The sequence below is a fragment of the Salmo trutta genome, chromosome 16 (genome assembly GCF_901001165.1).
Source record: "Salmo trutta chromosome 16, fSalTru1.1, whole genome shotgun sequence".
NCBI classification, from domain to species: domain Eukaryota; kingdom Metazoa; phylum Chordata; class Actinopteri; order Salmoniformes; family Salmonidae; genus Salmo; species Salmo trutta.
In genome coordinates, this window is record NC_042972.1 from 3,600,470 (window position 1) to 3,615,979 (window position 15,510).

Sequence of the window (15,510 nt, forward strand, 5' to 3'; positions counted from 1 at the left end):
GGGTTGCTACTTTGAAGAATCTCAAATATGACATTTATTTTGATTTGTTTATCACTTTTTTGCTTACTACATGATTCCATATGTGTTATTTCATAGTTTTGATGTCTTCACTATTGTTCTGCAATGTAAAAATAAAGAAAAGTCCTTGAATGAGTAGGTGTGTCCAAACTTTTGACTGGTACTGTACATGTCATGTTGTTTATCCATTGTCCTTGTGTTTACAGTTGAAGTGGGAAGTTTACATACACTTAGCTTAGAGTCATTAAAACTTGTTTTTCAACCACTCCACAAATTTCTTGTTAACAAACGATATAGTTTTGCCAAGTCGGTTAAGACATCTACTTTGTGCATGACACAAGTCATTTTTCCAACAATTGTTTACAGACAGATTATTTCACTTATAATTCACTGTATCACAATTCCAGTGGGTCAGAAGTTTACATACACTAAGTTGACTGTGCCTTTAAACAGCTTGGAAAATTGCAGAAAATGATGTCATGGCTTTAGAAGCTTCTGATAGGCTAATTGACATCATTTGAGTCAATTGGAGGTGTACCTGTGGATGTATTTCAAGGCCTACCTTCAAACTCAGTGCCTCTTTGCTTGACATCATGGGAAAAATCAAAAGAAATCAGCCAAGACCTCCACAATTGTAGACCTCCTCAAGTCTGGATCATCCTTGGGAGCAATTTCCAAACGCCTGAAGGTACCATGTTCATCTGTACAAACAATAGTGCGCAAGTATAAACACCATGCGACCATGCAGCCGTCATACCACTCAGGAAGGAGACGTGTTCTGTCTCCTAGAGATGAACGTACTTTGGTGCAAAAAGTGTAAATCAATTCTAGAACATCATCAAAGGACCTTGTGAAGATGCTGGAGGAAACCGGTACAAAAGTATCTATATCCACAGTAAAACGAGTCCTATATCGACATAACTTGAAAGGCCGCTCAGCAAGGAAGAAGCCACTGCTCCAAAACCGCCATAAAAAAGCCAGACTACGGTTTGCAACTGCACATGGGGACAAAGATCGTACTTTTTGGAGAAATGTCCTCTGGTCTGATGAAAGAAAAATAGAACTGAAAATTATGTGGATATATTGAAGCAACATCTCAAGACATCAGTCAGGAAGTTAAAGCTTGGTCGCAAATGGGTCTTCCAAATGGACAATGACCCCAAGCATACTTCCAAAGTTGTGGCAAATGGCTTAAGGACAATAAAGTCAAGGTATTGGAGTGGCCATCACAAAGCCCTGACCTCAATCCTGTAGAAAAGTTGTGGGCAGAACTGAAAAACATGTGTGAGCAAGGAGGCCTACAAACCTGACTCAGTTACACCAGCTCTGTCAGGAGGAATGGGCCAAAATTCACTCAAGATATTGTGGGAAGCTTATGGAAGGCTACCCGAAAGGTTTGATCCAAGTTAAACAATTTAAAGGCAATGCTACCAAATACTAATTGAGTGTATGCAAACTTCCGACCCGCTGGGAATGTGATGAAAGAAATAAAAACTGGAATAAATCATTCTCTCTACTATTATTCTGACATTTCACATTCTTAAAATAAAGTGTTGATCCTAACTGACCTAAAACAGGGAATTTTTACTTGGATTAAATGTCAGGGACTGTGTGAAACTGAGTTTAAATGTACTTGGCTAAAGGTGTATGGAAACTTCCTACTTCAGCTGTATATGCTATGTTGACAGATTGTCTGTTTCTTTCTTGTTTTCTAGGTATGTGAACTACACTGACTTCCACCCCAGTGGAACGTGCATTGCTGCAGCAAGCACAGACAACACTGTCAAGGTCTGGGACATCAGGACCAACAAATTACTGCAGCATTACCAAGGTAAGGATCACAGTAATAATATGGACCGCAGCTTGGCAGGGTTAGAGTCAGGGAACGACCTCCAAAACCAGAGTAATATTATGGACCGCAGCTTGGCAGGGTTAGAGTCAGGGAACGACCTCCAAAACCAGAGTAATATTATGGACCACAGCTTGGCAGGGTTAGAGTCCGGGAAGGACCTCCAAAACCAGAGGAATAATATGGACCGCAGCTTGGCAGGGTTAGAGTCAGGGAACGACCTCCAAAACCTGCTGAAAAGGGCACAACTTTCTTTAAACAACTTTTTTCTAAAAATGGATTTGCCAAAGCACTTTGATAATACTTTTGATTTCTTAAACGAACTGCTGTTATGTAAAATGGAACACCATTATTATTCACAGCAATTATAGACTACACAAGGGGAGAAGACTGTTCCCTTTAAAGCTTTTGTCTCCACTCTCAGCCCTAGTCAGAGCAGAGAGTTGGCTTAGTCTACCCTGGAACATGGAGGGTAAAGCTTAATCTGTAGTGAACTACCCCTGGAACATGGAGGGTAAAGCTTAATCTGTAGTGAACTACCCCTGGAACATGGAGGGTAAGGCTTAATCTGTAGTGAACTACCCCTGGAACATGGAGGGTAAAGCTTAATCTGTAGTGGAACATGGAGGGTAAGGCTTAATCTGTAGTGGAACATGGAGGGTAAGGCTTAATCTGTAGTGGAACATGGAGGGTAAGGCTTAAACTGTAGTGAACTACCCCTGGAACATGGAGGGTAAGGCTTAATCTGTAGTGGAACATGGAGGGTAAGGCTTAATCTGTAGTGACCTACCCCTGGAACATGGAGGGTAAGGCTTAATCTGTAGTGAACTACCCCTGGAACATGGAGGATAAGGCTTAATCTGTAGTGAACTATCCCTGGAACATGGAGGGTAAGGCTTAATCTGTAGTGAACTACCCCTGGAACATGGAGGGTAAAGCTTAATCTGTAGTGAACCACCCCTGGAACATGGAGGGTAAAGCTTAATCTGTAGTGTACTACCCTTGGAACATGGAGGGTAAGGCTTAATCTGTAGTGAAGTACCCTTGGAACATGGAGGGTAAGGCTTAATCTGTAGTGAAGTACCCTTGGAACATGGAGGGTAAGGCTTAATCTGTAGTGAAGTACCCCTGGAACATGGAGGGTAAGGCTTAATCTGTAGTGGAACATGGAGGGTAAGGCTTAATCTGTAGTGAACTACCCCTGGAACATGGAGGGTAAGGCTTAATCTGTAGTGAACCACCCCTGGAACATGGAGGGTAAGGCTTAATCTGTAGTGGAACATGGAGGGTAAGGCTTAATCTGTAGTGAACTACCCCTGGAACATGGAGGGTAAGGCTTAATCTGTAGTGGAACATGGAGGGTAAGGCTTAATCTGTAGTGAAGTACCCCTGGAACATGGAGGGTAAGGCTTAATCTGTAGTGAACTACCCCTGGAACATGGAGGGTAAGGCTTAATCTGTAGTGAAGTACCCCTGGAACATGGAGGGTAAGGCTTAATCTGTAGTGAACTACCCCTGGAACATGGAGGGTAAGGCTTAATCTGTAGTGAAGTACCCCTGGAACATGGAGGGTAAGGCTTAATCTGTAGTGGAACATGGAGGGTAAGGCTTAATCTGTAGTGAAGTACCCCTGGAACATGGAGGGTAAGGCTTAATCTGTAGTGAAGTACCCCTGGAACATGGAGGGTAAAGCTTAATCTGTAGTGAACTACCCCTGGAACATGGAGGGTAAAGCTTAATCTGTAGTGAACCACCCCTGGAACATGGAGGGTAAGGCTTAATCTGTAGTGAACTACCCCTGGAACATGGAGGGTGAAGCTTAATCTGTAGTGAAGTACATCTGGAACATGGAGGGTGACGCTTTATCTGTAGTGACCTACCCCTGGAACATGGAGGGTAAGGCTTAATCTGTAGTGAACTACCCCTGGAACATGGAGGGTAAGGCTTAATCTGTAGTGAAGTACCCCTGGAACATGGAGGGTGACGCTTTATCTGTAGTGAACTACCCCTGGAACATGGAGGGTAAGGCTTAATCTGTAGTGAACCACCCCTGGAACATGGAGGGTAAGGCTTAATCTGTAGTGGAACATGGAGGGTAAGGCTTAATCTGTAGTGAACTACCCCTGGAACATGGAGGGTAAGGCTTAATCTGTAGTGAACCACCCCTGGAACATGGAGGGTAAGTAGTGAACCACCCCTGGAACATGGAGGGTAAGGCTTAATCTGTAGTGGAACATGGAGGGTAAGGCTTAATCTGTAGTGAACCACCCCTGGAACATGGAGGGTGAAGCTTAATCTGTAGTGAACCACCCCTGGAACATGGAGGGTAAGGCTTAATCTGTAGTGGATCATGGAGGGTAAGGCTTAATCTGTAGTGGAACATGGAGGGTGAAGCTTAATCTGTAGTGAACTACCCCTGGAACATGGAGGGTAAGGCTTAATCTGTAGTGAACTACCCCTGGAACATGGAGGGTAAGGCTTAATCTGTAGTGGAACATGGAGGGTAAGGCTTAATCTGTAGTGAACCACCCCTGGAACATGGAGGGTGAAGCTTAATCTGTAGTGAACCACCCCTGGAACATGGAGGGTGAAGCTTAATCTGTAGTGAACTACCCCTGGAACATGGAGGGTGAGGCTTAATCTGTAGTGAACCACCCCTGGAACATGGAGGGTGAAGCTTTATCTGTAGTGAGCTACCCCTGGAACATGGAGGGTGAAGCTTAATCTGTAGTGAACCACCCCTGGAACATGGAGGGTGAAGCTTAATCTGTAGTGGAACATGGAGGGTAAGGCTTAATCTGTAGTGGAACATGGAGGGTAAGGCTTAATCTGTAGTGAAGTACCCCTGGAACATGGAGGGTGAAGCTTAATCTGTAGTGGAACATGGAGGGTAAGGCTTAATCTGTAGTGGAACATGGAGGGTAAGGCTTAATCTGTAGTGAACCACCCCTGGAACATGGAGGGTGAAGCTTTATCTGTAGTGAACTACCCCTGGAACATGGAGGGTGAAGCTTAATCTGTAGTGAAGTACCCCTGGAACATGGAGGGTAAAGCTTAATCTGTAGTGAACTACCCCTGGAACATGGAGGGTAAAGCTTAATCTGTAGTGAACCACCCCTGGAACATGGAGGGTAAGGCTTAATCTGTAGTGAACCACCCCTGGAACATGGAGGGTGAAGCTTTATCTGTAGTGGAACATGGAGGGTAAGGCTTAATCTGTAGTGATCTACCCCTGGAACATGGAGGGTAAGGCTTAATCTGTAGTGAACTACCCCTGGAACATGGAGGGTAAGTAGTGAACTACCCCTGGAACATGGAGGGTAAGTAGTGATCTACCCCTGGAACATGGAGGGTGAAGCCACCCCTGGAACATGGAGGGTGAAGCCACCCCTGGAACATGGAGGGTAAGGCTTAATCTGTAGTGGAACATGGAGGGTGAAGCCACCCCTGGAACATGGAGGGTGAAGCTTTATCTGTAGTGGATCATGGAGGGTGAAGCCACCCCTGGAACATGGAGGGTAAGTAGTGATCTACCCCTGGAACATGTAGGGTGAAGCTACCCCTGGAACATGGAGGGTGAGGCTTAATCTGTAGTGGAACATGGAGGGTGAAGCTACCCCTGGAACATGGAGGGTGAAGCTACCCCTGGAACATGGAGGGTGAAGCTACCCCTGGAACATGGAGGGTGAAGTTACCCCTGGAACATGGAGGGTGAAGCTACCCCTGGAACATGGAGGGTGAAGCTACCCCTGGAACATGGAGGGTGAGGCTTAATCTGTAGTGGAACATGGAGGGTGAAGCTACCCCTGGAACATGGAGGGTGAAGCTACCCCTGGAACATGGAGGGTGAAGCTACCCCTGGAACATGGAGGGTGAAGCTACCCCTGGAACATGGAGGGTGAAGCTACCCCTGGAACATGGAGGGTGAAGCTACCCCTGGAACATGGAGGGTAAGGCTTAATCTGTAGTGGAACATGGAGGGTGAAGCTTTATCATGACACGTATGTCGTAGCCTAGTGAGACTCATTTCTATCTTGAGTTATTAAGCTTTATGTTTGGCTGCATTTCAGATGCATTTGAATGTTGAAGTAATATTATTATTTTTATAGTTAGCCCTGATCCCAAAGACTTGAAGAGGAAAAACAACTGCCCTTCTTTAGGGGGCCTTCTGTAGGGGCCCTTCTGTAGGGGCCCTTCTTTAGCGGGCCCTTCTTTAGGGGGCCCTTCTTTAGGGGGCCTTCTTTAGGGGGCCCTTCTTTAGGGGCCCTTCTGTAGGGGGCCTTCTGTAGGGGCCCTTCTTTAGGGGCCCTTCTGTAGGGGCCCTTCTTTAGGGGGCCCTTCTTTAGGGGGCCTTCTGTAGGGGGCCCTTCTGTAGGGGGCCCTTCTTTAGGGGGCCTTCTGTAGGGGCCCTTCTGTAGGGGCCCTTCTGTAGGGGCCCTTCTGTAGGGGCCTTCTTTAGGGGGCCCTTCTTTAGGGGGCCTTCTGTTGGGGCCCTTCTGTAGGGGGCCCTTCTGTAGGGGCCCTTCTTTAGGGGGCCCTTCTTTAGGGGCCCTTCTGTAGGGGGCCTTCTTTAGGGGGCCCTTCTTTAGGGGGCCCTTCTTTAGCGGGCCCTTCTGTAGGGGGCCCTTCTGTAGGGGGCCCTTCTTTAGGGGGCCTGGCTCATTTTGAATTTCCTGGTTCAGCAGGAAAATTCTCCGCGACCGAAAGAGTGATCAGGTTTTAACATCCGACATCAGTATACATGTTAGCAAGGTGTCTAAAACCTGAAGCTGAAATTGAGACGTCTTATGAAATTAATAGGTTAGAATGTATAGAGAAATGTTTTTATTTTTTATTAAAACTACGACACTTTTTGTTCCAGTGGCGTGGTGAACACAGTCTCTTTGTGTATCCGGTTGAATGTGTATTCCAGTGTAATAATGCGGTATTCAGTTGAATGTGTATTCCAGTGTAATAATGTGGTATTTGTGTTGAATGTGTAATAATGCGGTATTCAGTTGAATGTGTATTCCAGTGTAATAATGCAGTATTTGGTTGAATGTGTATTCCAGTGTAATAATGCAGTATTTGGTTGAATGTGTATTCCAGTGTAATAATGTGGTATTTGTGTTGAATGTGTATTCCACTGTAATAATGCAGTATTCGGTTGAATGTGTATTCCAGTGTAATAATGCAGTATTTGGTTGAATGTGTATTCCAGTGTAATAATGCAGTATTCGGTTGAATGTGTATTCCACTGTAATAATGTGCGTTTTGTGTTGAATGTGCGTTTTCAGTTCACAGCGGAGTGGTGAACGGTCTTTCCTTCCATCCATCTGGTAACTACCTGATTACAGCCTCTAATGACTCCACTATGAAGATACTGGACCTCCTGGAGGGACGGCTGCTCTACACACTGCACGGACACCAGGTAGACTACACACACACACACACCCTGCACGGACACCAGGTAGACTACACACACACTGCACGGACACCAGGTAGACTACACACACACACACACACACACACACTGCACGGACACCAGGTAGACTACACACACACACACACACTGCACGGACACCAGGTAGACTACACACACACTGCACGGACACCAGGTAGACTACACACACACTGCACGGACACCAGGTAGACTACACACACACACACACACACACACACACTGCACGGACACCAGGTAGACTACACACACACTGCACGGACACCAGGTAGACTACACACACACACACACACTGCACGGACACCAGGTAGACTACACACACACTGCACGGACACCAGGTAGACTACACACACACACACACACACTGCACGGACACCAGGTAGACTACACACACACTGCACGGACACCAGGTAGACTACACACACACACACACACACACACACACACACACACTCAAAATTTTTCTTTCACTTTATTCTACTTCAGACCTGGAAAGAAATGTGATTTATTTATGTTGGGTGAGTCTCCCCTTTTATAGCTGAATGTCTGAATGATCCCTGTAAAGTAGACCTTTATAAATATCAAGGAAGCTGTCTACCCACTGCCACTGAGTCATAGTGAGAGGGAGGGAGGACCTTCCTCCTCAGTCTCTCTCCTTGTGTTGGTGTGTGTTCTCTGGCCGGGAGAGGAGAGGACACGTCTGTGGGAGTGGGTTACCATGTGGGCTCTCTCTCTCTCTCTCTCTCTCTCTCTCTCTCTCTGTCTCTGTCTCTGTCTCTCGCTCTCTGTTATGTCTCTCTCTCGCTCTCTGTTATGTCTCTGTCTCTCGCTCTCTGTTATGTCTCTGTCTCTGTCTCTCGCTCTCTGTTATGTCTCTCTCTCTGTCTCTCGCTCTCTGTTATGTCTCTCTCTCTGTCTCTCTGTCTCTCGCTCTCTGTTATGTCTCTCTCTCTGTCTCTCTGTCTCTCGCTCTCTGTTATGTCTCTGTCTCTCGCTCTCTGTTATGTCTCTGTCTCTGTCTCTCGTTCTCTGTTATGTCTCTGTCTCTGTCTCTGTCTCTCGCTCTCTGTTATGTCTCTCTCTCTGTCTCTGTCTCTGTCTCTCTCTCTCTGTCTCTCGCTCTCTGTTATGTCTCTCTCTCTGTCTCTCGCTCTCTGTTATGTCTCTGTCTCTCGCTCTCTGTTATGTCTCTGTCTCTCGCTCTCTGTTATGTCTCTCTCTCTGTCTCTGTCTCTGTCTCTCGCTCTCTGTTATGTCTCTCTCTCTGTCTCTCGCTCTCTGTTATGTCTCTCTCTCTGTCTCTGTCTCTCGCTCTCTGTTATGTCTCTCTCTCTGTCTCTGTCTCTGTCTCTCGCTCTCTGTTATGTCTCTCGCTCTCTGTTATGTCTCTCTCTCTCGCTCTCTGTTATGTCTCTCTCTGTTATGTCTCTCTCTGTTATGTCTCTCTCTGTTATGTCTCTCTCTGTTATGTCTCTCTCTCTGTCTCTCTCTCTGTCTCTCTCTCTGTCTCTCTCTGTCTCTCTCTGTTATGTCTCTGTCTCTGTCTCTCGCTCTCTGTTATGTCTCTCTCTCTCTCTGTCTCTGTCTCTCTCTCGCTCTCTGTTATGTCTCTCTCTCTCTGTCTCTCTCTCTCTTTCTCTCTCTCTGTCTCTCTCTCTCTCTGTTATGTCTCCCCTCTCTCTCTCTCTCTGTCTCTCTCATCTCTCTCTGTTATGTCTCTCTCTCTTTCTGTCTCTCTCTCTCTGTTATGTCTCTCTCTGTCTCTGTGTCTCTCTCTCTCATCTCTCTCTTTCTCTGTTATGTCTCTCTCTCTCGCTCTCTCTCTCTCTGTCTCTGTCTCTGTCTCTCTCTCTCTGTCTCTCGCTCTCTGTTATGTCTCCCCTCTCTCTCTCTCTCTCTCTCATCTCTCTGTTATGTCTCTCTCTCTCTTTCTGTCTCTCTCTCTCTGTTATGTCTCTCTCTGTCTCTCTCTCTCATCTCTCTCTTTCTCTGTTATGGCTCTCTCTCGCTCTCTCTCGCTCTCTCTCTCTCATCTCTCTCTCTCTCATCTCTCTCATCTCTCTCTCTCATCTGTCTCTCTCTCTCTCTCTCTCTCTGTTATGTCTCCCCTCTCTCTCTCTCTCTCTGTCTCTCTCTCTCATCTCTCTCTGTTATGTCTCTCTCTCTTTCTGTCTCTCTCTCTCTGTTATGTCTCTCTGTCTCTGTGTCTCTCTCTCTCATCTCTCTCTTTCTCTGTTATGTCTCTCTCTCTCGCTCTCTCTCTCTCTCATCTCTCTCTGTTATGTCTCTCTCTCTCTTTCTGTCTCTCTCTCTCTGTTATGTCTCTCTCTTTCTGTCTCTCTCATCGCTCTCTCTCTGTTATGTCTCTCTCTCTCTCTCTCTCTCTCTCATCTCTCTCTGTTATGTCTCTCTCTCTCTTTCTGTCTCTCTCTCTCTGTTATGTCTCTCTCTTTCTGTCTCTCTCATCGCTCTCTCTCTGTTATGTCTCTCATCTCTCAATTCAATTTAAGGGCTTTATTGGGAAACATATGGTAACATTACCAAAGCAAGTGAAGTGGATGATAATATACAAAAGTGATATAAACAATAAAAAATGAACAGTAAACATTACACTCACAGAAGTTCCAAAAGAATAAAGACATTACAAATGTCACATTGTCTATATACAGTGTTGTAACGATGTACAAATGAGAAAATAAATAAGCATAAATATGGGTTGTATTTACAATGGTGTTTGTTCTTCACTGGTTGCCCTTTTCTTGTGGCAACAGGTCACAAATCTTGCTGCTGTGATGGCACACTGTGGTATTTCACCCAGTAGATATGGGAGTTTTCTAATTCTTTGTGGGTCTGTGTAATCTGAGGGAAATATGTGTCTCTAATATGGTCACACATTTGGCAGGAGGTTAGGAAGTGCAGCTCAGTTTCCACCTCATTTTGTGGCCAGTGTGCACATAGCCTGTCTTCTCTTGAGAGCCAGGTCTGCCAATTGCAAGGTCTGCCAATAGCAAGGCTATGCTCACGAAGTCTGTAAATAGTCAAAGTTTTCCTTAAATTTGGGTCAGTCACTGTGGTCAGGTATTCTGCCACTGTGTACTCTCTGTTTAGGGCCAAATAGCATTCTAATAGGGTGAGGCCGGGTGCTGCAGACTGTTCTAGTGCCCTCGCCAATTCGTTGATATATATATGTATGTGTGTGTTGAAGAGGGTGGGGCTCCTTGAAAACGGCAGCTCTAGACTTCTAGGAATCAGGAGGATAGAATTATGGTCAGATTTGCCAAATGGAGGGCGAGGGAGAGCTTTGTCTGCGTCTCTGTGTGTGGAGTACAGGTGGTCCAGAGTTATTTTTCTTCTAATTGCACATTTAACATGCTGATAGAAATTTGGTAAAACGGATTTAAGTTTCCCTGCATTAAAGTCCCCGGCTACTAGGAGCGCCGCCTCTGGGTGAGCGTTTTCTTGTTTGCTTATGGCGGAATACAGCTCATTCAATTCTATCTTAGTGCCAGCCTCTGTCTGTGGTGGTATGTAAACAGCTACGAAAAATTCAGACTCTCTAGGTAGATAGTGTGGTCTACAGCTTATCATGAGATACTCTACCTCAGGCGAGCAATAGCCTGAGACTTCCTTAGATATCGTGCATCAGCTGTTTATTTACAAAAATACATAGTCCGCCGCCCCTTGTCTTACCAGACGCCGCTGTTCTATCCTGCCGGGACATCGTATAACCAGCCAGCTGTATGTTGATAGTGTCGTCGTTCAGCCACGACTCAGTGAAGCATAAGATGTTACAGTTTTGTCCAGTTGGTAGTTTAATCTTCCCTGTAGGTCATCTATTGTATTCTCCAAAGATTAGCACGTTTGCTAGCAGAATGGAAGGAAGTGGGGGTTTATTCGATCGCCTACGAATTCTCAGAAGGCAGCACCGCCCTCCGGCCACTTTTGCTCCGCCTCCTCTTCATGCAAATCACGGGGATCTGGGCCTGTTCCCGAGAAAGCAGTATATCGTTCGCGTCGGGTTCGTAAGACTCGTTAAAGGAAAAATGGATTCTGCCAGTCCGTAGTGAGTAAGCTGATGTCCAGAAGTTATTTTCGGTCATAAGATACGGTGGCGGAAAACATTATGTACAAAATAAGTAAAAAAGACAACAAACAACGCAAATAAACGAACAAAAAAACACAATCGGTTGGGGACACGTCTGCCTTCTTCTCCGGCGTCATTTTATGTCTGTTATGTCTCTCTACCAAGCACCACCAAGCACAGAGCACCACCAAGCACCACCAAGCACCAAGCACCACCAAGCAAGGGGCAACATGAAGACCAAGGAGCTCTCCAAACAGGTCAGGGACAAAGTTGTGGAGAAGTACAGATCAGGGTTGGGTTATAAAAAAAGAAAGACATTTTGAACATTTCACAGAGCACCATTAAATCCATTATTAAAAAATGGAAAGAATATGGCACCACAACAAACCTGCCAAGAGAGGGCCGCCCACCAAAACTCACGGACCAGGCAAAGAGGGCATTAATCAGAGAGGCAACAAAGAGACCAAAGAAATAACCCTGAAGGAGCTGCAAAGCTCCACAGCGGAGATTGGAGTATTTGTCCATAGGACCACTTTAAGCCGTACACTCCACAGAGCTGGGCTTTACAGAAGAGTGGCCAGAAAAAAATCCATTACTTAAAGAAAAAATAAGCAAACATGTTTGGTGTTCGCCAAAAGGCATGTAGGAGACTCCCTAAACATATGGAAGAAGGTACTCTGGTCAGATGAGACTGAAATGTAGCTGTTTGGCCGTCAAGGAAAACGCTATATCTGGTGCAAACCCAACACCTCCCATCACCCCGAGAATACCATCGGCAGGGACTGGGAAACTGGTCAGAATTGAAGGAATTATGGATGGCGCTAAATACAGGGATATTCTTGAGGGAAACCTGTTTCAGTCTTCCAGATATTTGAGACTGGGACCCTAAGCATACTGCTTAAGCAACACTCGAGTGGTTTAAGGGGAAACATTTAAATGTCTTGGAATGGCCTAGTCAAAGCTCAGACCTCAATCCAATTGATAATCTGTGGTATGACTTAAAGATTGCTGTACACCAGCGGAACCCATCCAACTTGAAGGAGCTGGAGCAGTTTTGCCTTGAAGAATGGGCAAAAATCCCAGTGGCTAGATGTGCAGTTATTTTGTCTTATTTCTTGTTTGTTTCACAATAAAACATATTTTGCATCTGTGGTAGGCATGTTGTGTAAATCAAATGATACAACCCCCCCCCCCCCCCCCAAAAAAAATAATTTTAATTCCAGGTTGTAAGGCAACAAAATAGGAAAAATGCCAAGGGGGGGAATACTTTCGCAAGGAACTGGATGTCTATTATTTCTCTCTCTCTTATGTCTGTTATCTCGTTCTTATGTCAGTTCTCTCTCTCTCTCTCTCTCTCTCTCTCTCTCTCTCATGACAATTATCTCTCTCTCGTGTCAATTATCTCTCTCTCTGTTATGTCGGTTATCTCTATTTCTCTCTCTCTCTCTCTCTTTCTCTCTCTCTCTGTTATGTCTTCTCTCTCTCTCTCTCTCTCTCTCTCTCTCTCTGTCTCTCTCTCTCTGTTATGTCGGTTATCTCTCTTTGGAAGAGGCACTCCCTTGGAAGAGGCACTCCCTTGGAAGAGGCACTCCCTTGGAAGAGGCACTCCCTTGGAAGAGGCACTCCTTTGTGCTGAGGAAGTAGGTGGTGTTGTCAAGATGACTTCCTCACCTTCAAATATCTGTCTGTCAACCCACATGGTGTATTCTGATGCTCTGTGTGTGTGTGTTCCACCTTTTTATGTGATTTAAAAAAAAATGTAACTAGGCAAGTCAGTTAAGAACAAATTCTTATTTACGATAAACGGCCTACCCCGGCCGAACCCTCCCATATCCCGGGCGACGTTGAGCCAATTGTGCGCCGCCCTATGGGACTCCTGAGAAACGGCCGGTTGTGATACAGCCCGTGATCGAACCAGTGTGTCTGTAATGACGACTCTAGCACTGAGACGCAGTGCCTTAGACCGCTGCGACACTCTGGAGCTGACCTGACCAAGTGGTGTTAATTGACTACAGAGCTACAACTATCTGCTCAGAGCAACTCTGTTGTCAATCACATAGTATTTATAAAAAGCCCTTTTTAGCCTCCCATCAGCGGTTGTTACCAAAGAACTTTAAAGGCTCCTGGATTTCAGAAGTATAAACAGCAGCACAGTGACCAGAGCTGGTGGCTCGTAAACCAGGAGGGGCTGGTGGCTCGTAAACCAGGAGGGGCTGGTGTCTCGTCAACCAGGAGGGGCTGGTGTCTCGTCAACCAGGAGGGGCTGGTGTCTCGTCAACCAGGACAGGAGGTTACAAGACTGTGTGTCTATCAGATCTCTGATTCATCGTAATGACTCACACTACCAGACGAGACTACTGTGCGATCACTATACACACACACACACACACACACATAGCAGCCGGCCTTAGCCTCACAGCAGACTGGACTGGCTAGAGAACGCTGATGATTTGATATCAGACCATCTGTTCCTCATGTCCTGTGTCTGATTATTTATCTCCCTCCCTTTTTTTTCTCTCACCTCTCTCTCTCTCTCTTTCTCTCTGTATCACTCTCTAATATCTCTCCCATCTCTCTCTCTCTCTCTCTCTCTCTCTTTCTCTCTCTCTCTCTCTCTCTCTAATCTCTCTCTCTCTCTCTCTCTCTTTCTCTCTGTATCACTCTCTAATATCTCTCCCATCTCTCTCTCTCTCTCTCTCTCTCTTTCTCTCTGTATCACTCTCTAATATCTCTCCCATCTCTCTCTCTCTCTCTCTCTCTCTCTCTCTCTCTCTCTCCTCATCTCTCATCTCTCTCTCTCTCAACGCTCTCTCCTCTCATCCCTCTCTCTCTCTGTATCTCTCATCTCTCCTCTCTCATCTCTTTCTCTGTTTCTCTCTCCCTGCTTCCCTCTCATCTCGTTCTATTGTTATGTGTCACTCTGACCTAGTTAATCCTATTGTTTGAATATACATTAGCTGTGTATGATTTATGCCTTTTTTTTATTATTGTGTGTATCCAGGGCCCAGTCGCATGTGTAACGTTTTCCAGGACCGGAGACTACTTTGCCTCAGGAGGATCTGATGAACAGGTGAGGCTGGAGGACTGTTTACATGGGATTTAACTAAAAAAAAATGGTTTAATCACATCATCTATATGACATGAAAGTGACACGTCGTATTCCAGGAAGTAGCACACTTTCTTCTTCTTTTTTATTTTTTTTAAACTGTTTGTTTAATGGGTGAAAACGTAGTGCATCTTCAGTTCAACAACTTTATAAACGGCATCTGGTAGAACTAAATTCATCCACAAACATGAATATAATGTCATATTTTACAGACTGGCTCGATTCGGTCTTATGTAGCAAAATTTGAATTAAAAAATAAATAAAAATTAATTGGATAAAAGTAGAGACTCGGTGCTGCAACATAGTAAGTATATCATACACTACAGTTGAAGAACAATGGGAAAGTAAATCTGCTTTGAAAGTTGATGAACTTGTAACCCCACTTTTGAGAAAATGGCCCTTGAATGTTTTGGTACAGCTACTAGAGAGCTCTTCTTTGTCTACACCCATTCAGCATCGTTTACACCCTCTTATGCTTTAGCCCCACCCATCTCATTCAGGGTTCACATGTGAGGCCATGTGCTAAACAGAGTGAGTAGTGTAGTAAACCACCATAGATTTCAAGACTAAAGGCTGGTTTATACTACAGCGTGTTCGTACATTTTAATCTGGAGTGCCAGAGTGCACTCTGGGTGTTTTGTAAACTCATAGCGTTGTCAGATTGTCCTTTTCATAAATTCAGAGCACACACACTGGACGCTCTAGCCGAGGACTAGGCTAGGGTTCATCCGAGCGTTCTGATCCAATAGCAGTCAAGCACCCAATCTAACTGGCTAACAATTCCTGACATTTAATCCTAGTAGAAATTCCCTGTCTTTGGTCAGTTAGGATCAGCACTTTTTATAAAAAAAATTGAAATGTCAGAATAATAGTAGTGAGAATGATTTTATTTCAGCTTTTATTTCTTTCATCACATTCCCAGTGGGTCAGAAGTTTACATACACTCAATTAGTATTTGGTAGCATTGCCTTTAAAATTGTTTAACTTGGGTCAAACGTTTCAGGTAGCCTTCC

General features: G+C 45.1%; 1 protein-coding gene across 1 annotated transcript in view; it reads left to right on the plus strand.

The window, feature by feature from the left end:
- poc1a (POC1 centriolar protein A) overlaps positions 1-15,510 on the plus strand; it is a gene marked incomplete in the record, with an annotated part of 93,730 nt that overhangs the window by 12,336 nt on the left and 65,884 nt on the right. The window contains 3 exon segments of the mRNA XM_029692813.1: positions 1,734-1,849; positions 7,144-7,277; positions 14,393-14,461. Of these exon segments, the coding sequence (XP_029548673.1) occupies positions 1,734-1,849; positions 7,144-7,277; positions 14,393-14,461 (319 nt within the window).